Genomic DNA, 14,688 nt, shown 5'->3' on the forward strand with positions numbered 1-14,688 from the left:
AATTGACCTGCCGAAACCTTTTTTACTATCATTTATCTTATTAATACTTTAATTACAGTCTGCACCTTTCTACCACACCAGCCTCAATTGCTATTATAAAAGTCTTTACTGAAGCTTTACAATTGAAACAGGCATGTAGATAAATACTTGCAGAGCTAGAAACTTCCCAGCTGAGCAGCTTGACATACTATTTTTTATAATCGTTAGATATAAGTTTTAAAAACATGCATAGTGTGACTAGCAAAATTACCAAAAAGTTGTGCAATGAGGGTGTGAAGATATTACCGCAATTAAGTTTTCTAAAAATGGCATCAAATTATTCACCGATCGCATTTTAGATCTATGAGATGAGTGAGGGAGTGAGAGGGAGAGCCCTTATTTTTAACATCAAAACATTCCAAAAATCTGGTAAAACAAGGAAAGGCTCTGAAGTTGACTATGCAAACTTGCGGAGGCTGTTCAAAGATTTGAAGTTTGATGTTGCCAAAACTGAAACAGAACTTACTGACTTGAGTCATGAGGTAGCTACAACAGAAACTAGTTTGTTCATAGAAATACGAAGTCTCATCAAATCTTCATGTGTTTTACAGGATACAGATGAGTTCAGTTAAACTGGAATTACATAGTTGCATCATACATAATCAGTCTCATAAATGCAGTTTCCATACTGGTGCAATACTGTCACTCTAGAGTTTTATCAGCTGTTCTGTGAATCTTTATAATTTAAGACATATAGGTGAAATATTAACTAACACCCAATCTAATAATTATAACAGGAAATTCTCAAAGAGATAGAAGAGGAAACGAAAAGAAAAGAGCACCATAAACTGGGAATGTTTGTACTGATCATTATGAGTCATGGAACAGATGGAGACATGATCATAGACCACAATGGAGAGCAGTTCTCATTGGTATCTATTAGAGACAGTTTGTCTCCACAGAGATTTCCTGCAATGGCTGGCAAACCTAAACTCATTATTGTACAGGCTTGCTCTGGAGGTTGGTATAAGAGAGATAGGTCATCGCAAACTTCAATCCTATATAAATGGTTATAAAATTTGTTTACTCTAATGCAAGCTTGAAAGGAATTGACAAGTTTTTTAGAACAATTATGAACAACTATATCACTTAACATACTATTAATTAGCAATTAAAACTTTAAATCAACAAACTTGATGATTTCATTGCACTATAATAAGGATGATCCGACCTGGAAATGGCAAGTTATTATTATAACATCCATATGTGAGTTGTAAATTTTGCAGATGATTAGTTTATTCCTATTTTAGACCTCAAATATCAGCTTAGTGTTCTTGAGACAACTTTGTATGTACACTACTGGCAACACTCACAAAGTGATTCTTTACTACTGTACTTCAGGACTCCCTGATTATGGAATATCACCAAACTTGTCTAGAGGACAAACTGCACCCACATCTGCTGCTATAGGATCTACAGTTGACAATGGCCCAAAACAGTCTCTTTTCTGCACAGATTCCAACAATGAACCAGTACCTCCTTTGAATCCTCCCACTGTGCTAAATGTGGATGACTTTTTCATCATGAAGGCTAGCAGTGAATGTATGTATCCACTGTAATCAAGCATCCCTAGTCTATGGTAGTAGAGTGGCTAGTAAGAGAGCAATGGAAGTGTTAGTTATAACTCATTCTTACTTCAACAGGAGCTCAAAAACGTTGATAAGCATTCATTTTAATTAATTATTATTATTATATCAAACTCTTAATTACATTTATTAAATAATTTCCTTTATTTATACTAATATGAACAATACACCAGGTTACAAAAGCATCTAGTTTCCATACCTGAATGGAGTGCAATAACAGAATATATCTTAATTTACAGCTTACACATCAACAAGGTCTCACACTCGTGGATCCTTTTTCATACGGATACTAGTTTATACCTTTTACAAACACGCATGCCATCGAGATGTTGAGAGTCTATTCAAGATAGTAAGTGTTAATTCATATCTATTAATTCTCAGAAAGAAGGTATTCTAACGGAAAATTGGTTTTTAAAGAGTGAACATGTCAAAATGAAAAAAAAAGTCAAATTAATGTACAGAGAATTTCAAATGGTCCTTATAGATTCAAGAGAGGGTACGCCAAGTTAGTCTTTGTGATCCCAACTACCTGGTGGGAGGAAATGTTCCAACATCAATCTGCACCTTCACACGCCGTCGAAAACTATACCTATTTCCAGGATTCTCAAAGCGCACCCTCATATCCTCTGATTACAATTTGGGAGCAAAAAAGAGGAAATATACATGTTGAAACACAAGCGCTCAGTTAAGGATTGCTCCATGCATGCCTAGTGAACCTTTGCTGGCTGCTGATTGGTTTATGCAAATCATCTGTGCGTATTGGATATTATTATCATTGATTACCTTTTGACACCAACACTTAGCAGCAGGCTGTAAAATAGCCTTTCTATATACTTATGCAATCAATTTATGTTATATATACTAACTGAAACTATGTATGTTGACATCATACATTTGTGGATATCTTAAGCTCTTGTTATTACTAATATTCTTTGATTTTCTGTAGATTTTATGGAATATTTGATATAAATATACTTCTTTAAGGTGAACATTTAACACTGCTCTCTGTATTGTGTGCAGTCTGATGTTCATTGTTTATTTTGTAATCACTGATGTAAAGCAACTGATTGTCATATTAATTAATTCTATCACGATATAGAACCAGTTTGCCAACTTACAACTTTATATTGAAGTTTGCCACCTAGGTTTATCGACGTAGTAGCTGTGCTACCCGGCATAGTCTGGGTATTACAAATCAGCCTGTAAACAATGAGATATAATGAGTTGCCTGCCACTTGCTATTCGCCTGGCACATTGCCAATGTATAATTTTAGTAAGCCTACTAATAAGAACTACCAGCTTTTCATGACATTATGCAATCATTTTGCGTTGTTTCTGAAAGCGTAGTGTATTTCCTCCGACATATTGACATACCGACATATATTAACTAAATGCATCCAGCTTGGGTGGTTGAATTTGTAAAGCGTTGGACTGGTAAGCCACAGAGTCTGAGATCAAATCTTCTGTCGTAAATATTTTTTATTCAGAGGTTTTTTATAGCTATAGCTGGAATGACAGACAAACTTTGAGAAATATGGGTATGTCATTGAAATTTAGTCTTTAAGTTTGTTTACCAATTGGAAAACTATATTTGCCAATGCGCACATACACAGACAAACACACACGCACACACGCGCGGGTGCACACACACTCACAAATGTGTGACAAGCATGCACACATGTGTGTACATACCAGTACACAATGTGTACATACCAGTACACACATGCTTGCAAGCTCGTGCATACATGAATGCCCACACACACCAAAGCTTGCAAGACGGTGAATAACTCGGACTGATTCCTAATAACAAATACTTCTGGAGATTGCTTGAGTTATGACATTCAGAAAAAGGTAGTGAAGGTGTCAAAGGAAAACAGTTGTACCCAGAACCATAAGGGTAGTAAAAGAAAGCATGATTTTTATATCCTCCTGGGGTAGTCCGAGAAACAGTTGAAAACACAAATGAGATCCTGGTGATGAGAGATATATTAGTAGGTATGAGGTCAGGAGTTGAGAATATAGCAAAACCAGAAACAATGGTAGGTGATCGAGAAATAATATTGAGAGGATATGTGTCTCTATATATAGAGTAGGTAGCAGATGACCCTCTCTTGAGATGGCTGCCATGCCCACTTCTGTTAGTGAGCGTGAGATTAAAGTGAAGAAGATGGTAGCTGAAGTTCAGGAGTCATTATTGACCCAACCAAGGTTGGGCAGTTAGTAGCAGTCATGGCAGTTGGATAATGGATAATGCCAGTTGACTATGTAGTATCATACTGTATATATGTAAGTAGAAAGAATGACACAACTCTTTTTTGCTACAATACATGTGAATATGATAGATGTGAGTACTTCACTTAATGCAACAAAGTTTGTGGAATTCTCAATTTTATTTAAAAAACATTATCAGAATAAGTATATCTGCTTACATTATTGCTTTTAACAAGAGAGTTTCCTACTGACAATTATCGATTGACAGACGATTTTTCCTGTTGCTGGGCAGGCAAAACAAAGCAGAGGGTATCGACTATGTTGGAACATTGGACAATACCCCCTCAGGGTAATATACCCGTCAGGACAATTTCAGAGTACTCTTCTATTCAGTCATCTCTTGTGCTGTTAGCTGCTAAAAAACAGTGTCCCCGCAGCAAAATACTTTGTTTTAACAGTTTTTTGCTATAAGGATAGTTTAAATGTTTTAAATCATAGACTGTTGTAGTAATCATAGTTAGTTTAAAATTTTGTTGCCCTAATTAAAAAACTGAGTGTGAAGAACGGTGATTTGACTTAGCTTATACCAACTCAGTTTGATATTTGACTTAGCTTATACCAACTCAGTTTGATTTAGGACAGCTTGGCTTGGCCAGCTCAGCACAACTCAGGACACCTTGGACCAGCTTGACCTGGGCCATACGTAAGGAGGGGGCCTCCTAGCAAAGACTCATATAAAAGGCAAAGCCACGAGAAGAAAAAGTAGAGCCCAGTTGCGCTTGCAGATAAACTGTTGAATGCTTTACTCTGTAATCAAAGGCCTGGCAAATACATGTATTGAACTCAAAGCTCACTGAGTTATTCATTTATGTACAGCTTGTAAAGGAGGCAATACAAATCCTTTACATAAGCTATTTCTGCTGTGCCGCTTTCAAATTAGTTTGTGTGCTATAGTTGTGTCATGTGTGTGTTGTGCGTGCGGTAGAGTGCCTTTCCATGTCGGTTTATTTGCGTTGTTGTTTGTGTGTGGGTTTTGTTTATGCATGCGGGCATCTGTGGGTATTCAGGCATTTAGTATGGTATGGGTCAAACAGCGCTTTCCCTAAATAGCATTATAAATAATGTGATAGATTATTGATCAGACAAGGTTTTATGACCTTTGTACTAATTGACCTTTGTACTAAATGACCTTTGTACTAAATGACCTTTGTACTAAATGACCTTTGTGCTAAATTACCTTTGTACAAAATGACCATTGTACTAAATGACGTTTGTACTCTATGACCTTTGTAAATCACCTTAGTAATCAATGACCTCAATTTGTATCCTTGTTAAAAATAACTAGTTCCAAAGCTTAAGTCAAATCTTTTAAATATAAATTTAGCATCAAATTCAGCAAGATGTGAAACCTTTACCTGAGCTGTAAAATTTTATATGACAGTATTTAATTACAAAACGGCCTTTAATTTGTGTATACAAGTCTAAAGGAAGTCCCCTTGCAAATGCTCAAAAAATTTTAAGTTGAACTTATTTCCCAACTAATAATATTTACACAATACTAAATGTAGGAGTTTTTCATGTAGTTCATTGCAGACTCATGGCATGAAGTGTTGGCTAAAACTCTACTGTATATTAGGTTTAATCTCAGAAGAATATTTCCTTAAAATAGGCATGATGTGAAATGATAAGCATTATTATAACTGCTAATCATATGAATATAACACATGATGATAGTTATGGTTGCAGCTGACAACCATCAAAACTAATAGTTATCACCTCCACTGGTATTGATATTTGCAACACCAAACTCAGAGAATGCTAACACAATAACTTCAAAGTAGCCCATGTACATGTATGTATAATATACTATTGACTTTAGTCATCATCAACATGTATGATAGTTTTTGTTACATGCAAGAATGAAATGCGAAGACAGAAATTAGAAATCATTCAGTGAGTTAAAAAGATGTGTTCTAAAAGTTGATAATTTAATATCATTGCCGAAGAGTCGGGATAGTGAATTGAAGGTTGTATTAACGTAGTTCATAAACTGAAACATGTGATTGTGGATGTAGTAAGTTGGTGTAATGGAGTAGAAAACTATGTTGGTCTTGTGTGAGGAAAGACAAATATAAAGGAATATTTACTTGAAAGGAGCTTGAATAATTACATTTAAGTTTAAACATTAATGTGAACTAATTAGCAAGTAATAGCTTTAAGTCTGTTTTGTTACAATTACAATAAAATATGATTTGATAATGATACAATTAAAGCAAACTGAAAAAAAATAAATAAACATCCGGCTTTTATTGAATTTATGATAGAGTCCTAAAGTGTGACGTCACGTTACAAAAAACGGCAAAAAAGGCGGCAAAAAACTCAGTTCTAAACAAAGCAGATGATCATAAGCGCGTAGGTCACACTTTGATTTGTTGAAAGATCAAAGCACTTAAATTATTGTTTTATCATTTATAATCACTCAAGAAAAATATTTCTGGATGGAGAGTTAATTAAGCTGCCACAACAAAAGCTTTTGTGTGACAAAAAGGCTGAAAAGGTCATAAATAGTCTACTGCTTTGCTCCGACGTGTAACCATGCGTCGGAAAGCCATACTTGTCAGTTCTTTGCATTTCCAAGTCCTGAAAAGGCAACAAACAAACACAAACTATGGAATCGTCTGATAAGGTTGGTAAAAATATTCATAAGAGTCTTTTTTAATAAAAAGGATGCAATGAACAAATTATTAAACTGTAATAATAAATTATGTCGATTTTGAGCTAATTCGCTTGATATTGTGGAGGACTGGGATGGATACCAAATCTTTACACGTATTATATTCTTATTAGCTCTTGCCTGACTATATCAAATTGCCTGAACTTCCTTTTCTATTATATAATCTTATATTTACCCTGTGTGCATTCTTATTATAACCAGTGCATTTTCTTTGTGGTATTGGTAGACTGGTGGGCGGAGTTTAAACCGCTATATAAAGCCAGCACATGAGTGTACTGGTGTGCTTGATATAACTCAATATTGTATATGCATGTTGCTAAGCTATCATAAATAAAGCTACTATACTCGCAGAACTGATTATATTGACGCTTGCCTGGTTGGCTCAACGATTGCACAAGCAGGCTCATTGTAAACGTCAGACGGAACAGCCAATGTGTCTCTATAGGGCTAGGGATTGATCCACGGCTTTGTCTAGACTTGATCGGGTGTGCCTTGCTATAAGAAATCAAGTCCTAGGGCAAGCTGCTAGTGGATCTAGACTAGCCTGATATAGGGATCTAAAGGGCAGGCCAGAATTGGTTTCGGAGTAAGCCTGACTACCTGGTACTTATCTTGGACTAACTTGACCACTCTTGGCATGTCAATCAGGCCTCGGATAAAGCAGACCAGTAGCTCAGGTTACGTCTCCCTTGTTAGTGAAGTAGAGCTGACTCAGCTACCGGAGTCAGTCCTTTACACTGGTGGCAGCAGTGGGATAAGCTGAACCCACAACAAGACAACTAACAGGGACTAAAAAAGACGCAAGTATGGCCAGACGTGCTCGCAGCGCGAAACATCCGGAAGCTCTCCAAGCGGAGGGACTAGGAGGTCTAGAGCGACTGACAGGCATTCTGGAAAGATTACTTACCAACCAGGAAACCAAGGACCACCTGCACACAGAGAAATGTTCAGAGCCCAAGAATACAACGGGAGTAGCGATGTAGAGGCCAGTATATATATCAGTATATAAAATTCCTACTATATATATCAGTATATAAAATTCCTGCTATATATATCAGTATATAAAATTCCTGCTATATATATCAGTATATAAATTCATGCTATATACATCAGTATATAAAATTCCTGCTATATATATCAGTATATAAAATTCCTGCTATATATATCAGACTCACAAAACATTAATTAATAATTCTTCTTCAGAATGAGTTAATTATGTAAAACTCACCAGACCTTTTAGTAAGATTTTATTAACCATTTTAATTAGAGTGTGGAATATTATCATAAAATCTGCTAATTTCTTATTTAAAACTGCAACTATTGCTATATGCGAATAATTAAACATGTTTGTAAATGATATAATTTTCTCAACAGTAACCAAAATCTCTAAACTTTTCTTGTTTAAACTAGTTCTACAGGTACACAATACTTTAGCTGTATTAATGCTTAACTAAATGAAGTGTGAATATATTGCTTTAGATCTGAATTATTTGAATTTTTCAAAAACTTCAATCAGAATTTTACAGTCAATCTGCCTCTACCATAGTAGTTTAAGGATTTTAAAATGGCAATAACATAAGCATTACCAAAAGATAATAAACGAATACCAAAAAGTCCTCACTACTGTTGATTAATCATAGTATGATAGTTTATGTCAGATTTAGTTTTTACATGCCCGGCTAGCCTAAAAAGATTTAATCTGCAAAAGAAAACAAACAAGAAATATACTCATGCTAGATCAGTGAACCAACTAAACCGATGATAAACTTTTCTAACTGTCTATAACAAACATAGACCCAATCATACATCACACAGAATCACCTGCATCTGTTAAGTTTGTGCATGATGTGCTTTATTAGAAGATTCTTTGAAAACCAAAGCTCAAGGCCACTTATAATTTATTTCTTGTAATTGTTTAAACAATATCAATATGACTTAGTGAATATTGTGTGAAAGAGTACAATAAATATAACTGATTTCATAAAATATCTTCTTGGATAAAGTACTAACAATAAAGTGAATTTGGTAAACTCTGCTAATCTAAGTGATAGTTTCTAATTTACTTCAGCTAACAACAGTTTTTATTTTATCTCTTTTATTAATAACAACATGTCTGTCTTCATCTTATGTACCTCAGTTGTTAACAGTATTGTTATTCTTATCAGTAAGTTGACATGCCAAAGCCTTTTCTACCATCCTTTATCTTATTAATACTTTAATAAAAATCTGCACCTCTCTACCACACTAGCCTCAATTAATATTATACAAATATTTATTGAAGCTTTACAGTTCAGACAGGCAAATAGATAAATTCACGCTAATAAAGATATTTACGCAATGAAGATCTCTAAAAATGGCATCAAGTTGTTCATTGATTGTGTTTTAGATTTACCAGATGAGTGAGAGAATCAGAGAGAGCCCTTATTTTTAACATCAAAACATTCCAAAACTCTGGTAAAACAAGGCATGGCTCTGAAGTTGACTATGCAAACTTACAGAGACTGTTCAAAGACTTGAAGTTTGATGTTGCCAAAGCTGAAACAGAACTTACCGACTTGAGTCATGAGGTAGCTACAACACAAAATTGTTAGTTTGTAGAAATACAAGTCTCATCAAATTCTCATAAGTTTCACAGGATAAATATGAGTTCAGTTAAACTAGAATTACATAGTTGCATCATAATCAGTGTCATAAATGCAGTTTTTCTGCTACTAATTTTTAAATCCAACAATTTAAAAAAAATACTTTTACTTTCTTTAGCAAGACAAGCATGTGTTTTAACACCGTCTTAAATAGTTTTTTTCCAGTGTTTTGCAAATATCCTTAATTTAAATTTTTTATCTTACAGAACATGTTCTGTAGTAATACTAAAAACAGTTTAAATAACATTGATCAGCATATATATTAATATATTATACCATTTCTGTTAGTAATATTTATATGGTATTTTAATATCAAAAAATGATATATTGAAGGTTTAAAGAAAAGTCTAAACATTTGTAAAACAATATATTGTTAACAAGGTGACCACATATTAAAATACCAGCTCTAATTGTTATTTGAATCAAAAAGTTCTACAAATAACTTTATAAAATACTTTTCTTTTGACAAAAAAAACCAAATTTAGACAACATTGCTCAACATATATTTTGATGAAGTTAACTTTAATTTTAAAGAATCCAATCTAACAATTGTAACAGGAAATTCTTAAAGAGATAGATGAGGAAACAAAGCGAGACGAGCACAAAAAACTAGGAATGTTTGTACTGATCATAATGAGTCATGGAACAGATGGAGACATGATCATAGACCACCATGGAGAGCAGTTATCATTGGTATCTATTAGGGACAGTTTGTCTCCACAGAGATTCCCTGCAATGGCTGGCAAACCTAAACTCATTATTGTACAAGCTTGTTCTGGAGGTTGGTATAAGAAATATTGATCATCGCAAACAGCAATCCTGTATAAATGGTTGTACATCCTGTTTCTCTAATACACGCTTGAAACACGTTGACAAGTTTTTTATAATCAATAATAAACAACTATGTTATTTAACATATTACTCTTCAATAAGAAAAATACTCTTTACTACTGTGCTTCAGGACTCTCTGATTATGGAATATCACAAGATTTGTCTGCAGGGCAGATCGCGTCCACATCTGCTGTAACAGAATCTACAGTTGACAGCGATCCAGAACAGTCTCTTTTCTACACAGATTCTAAAAATGAACCACGACCTCTTTCAACTCCTCCAACTGTGCTAAATATGAATGACTTCTGCATTATGAAGGCTAGCAGTGAATGTGTGTATCAACTATCAACTGTATTCAAGCATCTCTAGTCTGTAGTAGTAGTGTGACTAGTGAGAGGGCAATTGACGTGTTAATTATTATTAACTAATGTTAATGTTGATAAGTGCTCATTCCAATTATTAATTATTACATGTATATTAAACTTTTAATTACATTTCTCTAAGAATTTCCTTCATTTACACCACAACAAATAATACACCATGTTATAAAAGCGGCTATTTTCCATATCTGATTGGAGTGCAATAACCGACTATATCTTGTTTTACAGCCTACACATCAACAAGGTCTCACACTCTTGGATCCTTTTTCATACGGATTTTAGTTTATACATTCTACAAGCACGCATGCCACCGAGATGTTGAGAGTCTATTCAAGATAGTAAGTGTTAATTTGTATCACTTAATTTTCAGGAAGAGAATATTCTGACAGAAAATAAATCTTTAAAGAGTGAACAGCTCAAAATGAAAAAATGGTGTCAATTTATTTTACCAGGACTTTCAAATGGTTCTTATAGATTCAAAAGAGAGTACGCCAAGTCAGTATGAGTAAACCCGCCTATACAATGGGAGGAAATGTTCCAACATCAACCTGCACTTTCACACGACGCCGAAAGCTGTACCTTTTTCCAGGGTTCTCAAAACGCACCCTTCATTGACAAGCTTGTAAAAACTTATTAGTGATTTGACCGATTCAATTGTCGCTCAATTTGTCTATGTTATATGTGAGTTTAGGATTAGGTCTATTGAACCTTTGCTGACTGCTGATTGGTTTATTCAACTCAACGCTGTTGCGTATTGGATATTATTATCACTGTTTACCTTTGACAGTCAACACTTAGCAGCAGGCTGTAAAATTGCCTTTCTAAATACTTATGATATCAATCTGTACTGTATCTACTAACAGAGACTCTGTATGTTGACATCTTATGTTTGTGGACATCTTAAGCTCTTGTTTATTTTAATATTTTTATTTTTCTGTATATGTTATGGAATTTTCCATATAAATATACTTGCTTTGGGTGAACATCTAACACTAGTCTCTATATTGTGTGCAGTCTAGTGTTCTTGTTTCTTGTGCATGCAGTGATGTAAAGAAATTGATTGATTTATCTATGAATCCCACCATAATACAAAACCAGTTTGCAAACATACAAACCTGTATGGAAATTTGCCACTTATGTTTAAAGGCATATGTTATTTAAAGGTAGTCTTCAGTTATTATCACCAATGGACAATTATAATTGCAAATGCTATATAATGGTGATTATATCAATATATCACACGGTGCACACAGTGCACAGAAAGCTATTATGGTACACATGCAAGTACACACACAGGCACACACGTGTGCACACACGCGCACATGCGCACACACGCGCGCACACGCGCACACACAAGCGCACACACAAGCGCACACACACATGTTCACATGCACACACACACACGCACGCACACACACACACACACACACACACACAAACGCACACGCATGCGCACACACATACACAGATGCGCAACGCACACACACGCACACGCGCGCACGCACGCACACACACACACCTATCTACATATGCGACTAAATGCACCCACATACATGTACACACACATGCACGACGCACTGTTTTGTTAATGCGGTCCGGCATCAGTAAGTGGTAAAGGGAGTGGTATGGGCCATTGGTGGTTTCCCTAAATGGGGTTATAGATCACATGATAAAATACAGACTAGACAAGTTTTTGTGACCTTTGTACTCAGTGACCTTTGTTCATCACCTTAGTACTCAATGACCTCAATTTTTATCCTTGTTTGAAAAGACTTGTTTCTAAGGATGAATCTTTTAGATATAATTTAGCATCACATTCGGCATAAAATGACTTCCATGCTGTGAAAAATATGGAACTTCCTTTTTTTTGGTACAAAACTCCTCAGCAATCAATAAAGAATTTTTTCAATGAACTTTAGCCTAGCTATAAAATTTTCTATGACAACATTTAATTACAAAACGGTCTTTAATTTGTATGTAAAATGCTAAATGCAGTTTCCTTTCAGATGCTGAACAAACTTTTAAGATTATTTTCCAAGTTGTTAAATTTTCAAAATTGCTAAATCTAAGAGCTTCTATCATAGTATGAAGTTTCTGGCCAAAGACTCATGGCTTAAAGTGTTTGCTAAAATTATATGTAAGGTTTAATCTCAGAAGAATATTTCCTTGAAATTGGGAGAATATTAAATAAAAAACATTATTATAACTGCTAATGATATGAATAAAACACATGATGGTAGTTATGGTTGCAGCTAGCAACCATCAAAACTAATAGTTATCACCTTCACTGAAATTCATATTTGCAACACCAAATTCAGAGAATGCTAACACAATAACTTCAAAGTAACCCATGTACATGTATGTATAATATATTATTGACTTTAGTCATTATCAACAAAATGAATAGACAGAAATCAGGAATTTTTGAGTGAGTTTAACACACGTGTTTTAAAAGTTGATAATCTAATAGTGTTGCGTAGGAGTAGGGATAGGGAAATGTAGGTTATAGCAACAGAAAGTTCATAAACTGAAACATGTGATTGTGGATGTAGTATTTCGGTGTAACATAACAGAAAACTATGTTGGTATTGTATGGGGAAAGACAAATATAAAGAAAAATTTACTTAAAAAGAGCTTGAATATTTACGTTAAAGTTTAAACGTAAATGTGAACTAATTAGCGAGTAATAGCTTTATTAGGTCAGTTTTGTTACAATTACAATAAAATATATTTTGGTAATGATACAATTATTATGAACTGAGAAAACAAAATAAAGTTTCTGAATTTATTGAATTAATAATAAGAATTCTGTCTTAGAAGTGTGTGTATAAAAAACAATTACTGTTCCAGCAGAAGCTATCCGTCAAAACTTTGAATATGACGATACTGGTACCTCTCGATACTATTACAAATGTCAAAGTGAGATATCAGATTGTTTTTGTCTCGTACTTTCTCTGGCTGAATGGAGAGAGAATGTAGAAGCTGTGACTATTCGAGATCATAAAATTGTCTGTGTAAGATTATTAGCCTTTACCAATTTAGCAACCGAATCTTACAAAAAACTAGACAGAAAAGTGACTGTGCATTTGAAATTGAAATGGCACATTTAAAAACTGAAAATTAAAAAAGTAAGTAATAGTACCAAAAAATTAGTTTTAAAAATAACAAATACAAAAGGTAATATTAGATAATAATCAAAAGCGCAAATTTATCATGTGCATACTGTATACGGAATGTGATAAAGCAATAGAACGCTTAGACTGTATAACTCAGTAGTTCAATGTGTGATTTGAAATTTGCAGTCACAATTTCTGTGAGTTCATACGAGTCCAGCATGAAATGGATATTTATATCATAAATTGTATTAACTATAATAGCTGAATATACCAAAGTTTAGACATTCAGACAAACTTTGAGATTTATATATATATATATATATATATATATATATATATATATATATATATATATATATATATAAATATATATATAGATATATAGTCAAATTAGATTGAATAGGAGGCCACTTTGGAAAATATATCCACGATATAGGGCTTTCGGATAATAGGAGGCTTCTGATAGGAGGCTTCGCTAAAAACATGCTTAAACAACTCTACTCGTCATGCTGATCGCATACGTATCTATTTTGCATTTTGCATAAATTTTGCCGGAGAGTTCAACATTTTGGAAAATTTTGCAGGTTAGGAGGCTCTGTAGTTTGAAATGGAGGACCTCCCATTAGCGTAAAATTTGAAAATTTTTATACAAAATTCTGAGTTGTCTTCTCTTTTGCAAGAGAAGTTATCTTCTCATTAAATTCAGGGCCTCCTATTATGTTTTTATATCTTGAATTAGATAGTCATAGTTCCAAGCTCTACTTCTTTTCTTTTTATATAAATTTAGCTAACTATGATATTTAGTTTGGTTCTTTTTACTTGTAATGAACCTTTATTGCATCATTTAATTTTCTATCAATTGGTAAAAAAGGCAAACTAATCCCTGAAACCCCATTTCAGGGATTTTGGCAACAGAACCTAAGAAAACCGATTTGCAGGCACATCTGTGTGTGCTTTGATCTAAAGTTTATCATACATATTATTCATAAAATTGAAAACATGCTTTCCCTTAATAGCTTGTTAGTGGGCATGCATGGCAAAAACAAGCACTTTGTCCATTTAAAAAAAGTTGTAATAAGTTGCAATAAAAGCTAGGATGGTATTGACATCAAGTAATTGGTATTGAAACCATCCTAGTTGTCAAATAGA

At 34.0% G+C, this 14,688-nt stretch overlaps 1 protein-coding gene across 1 annotated transcript; it reads left to right on the forward strand.

Moving 5' to 3' along the window:
* Positions 1-9,947: 9,947 nt before the first annotated feature.
* On the forward strand, positions 9,948-11,038 carry LOC137388240 (caspase-4-like). The gene is made up of 4 exons (XM_068074740.1): positions 9,948-9,993; positions 10,174-10,374; positions 10,652-10,761; positions 10,898-11,038. Exons 1-4 carry the CDS (start codon positions 9,948-9,950, stop codon positions 11,036-11,038), a joined length of 498 nt encoding a protein of 165 aa, XP_067930841.1.
* Positions 11,039-14,688: the final 3,650 nt, after the last annotated feature.

The sequence above is a fragment of the Watersipora subatra genome, chromosome 2 (assembly GCF_963576615.1).
Source record: "Watersipora subatra chromosome 2, tzWatSuba1.1, whole genome shotgun sequence".
Taxonomy (NCBI): Eukaryota; Metazoa; Bryozoa; class Gymnolaemata; order Cheilostomatida; family Watersiporidae; genus Watersipora; species Watersipora subatra.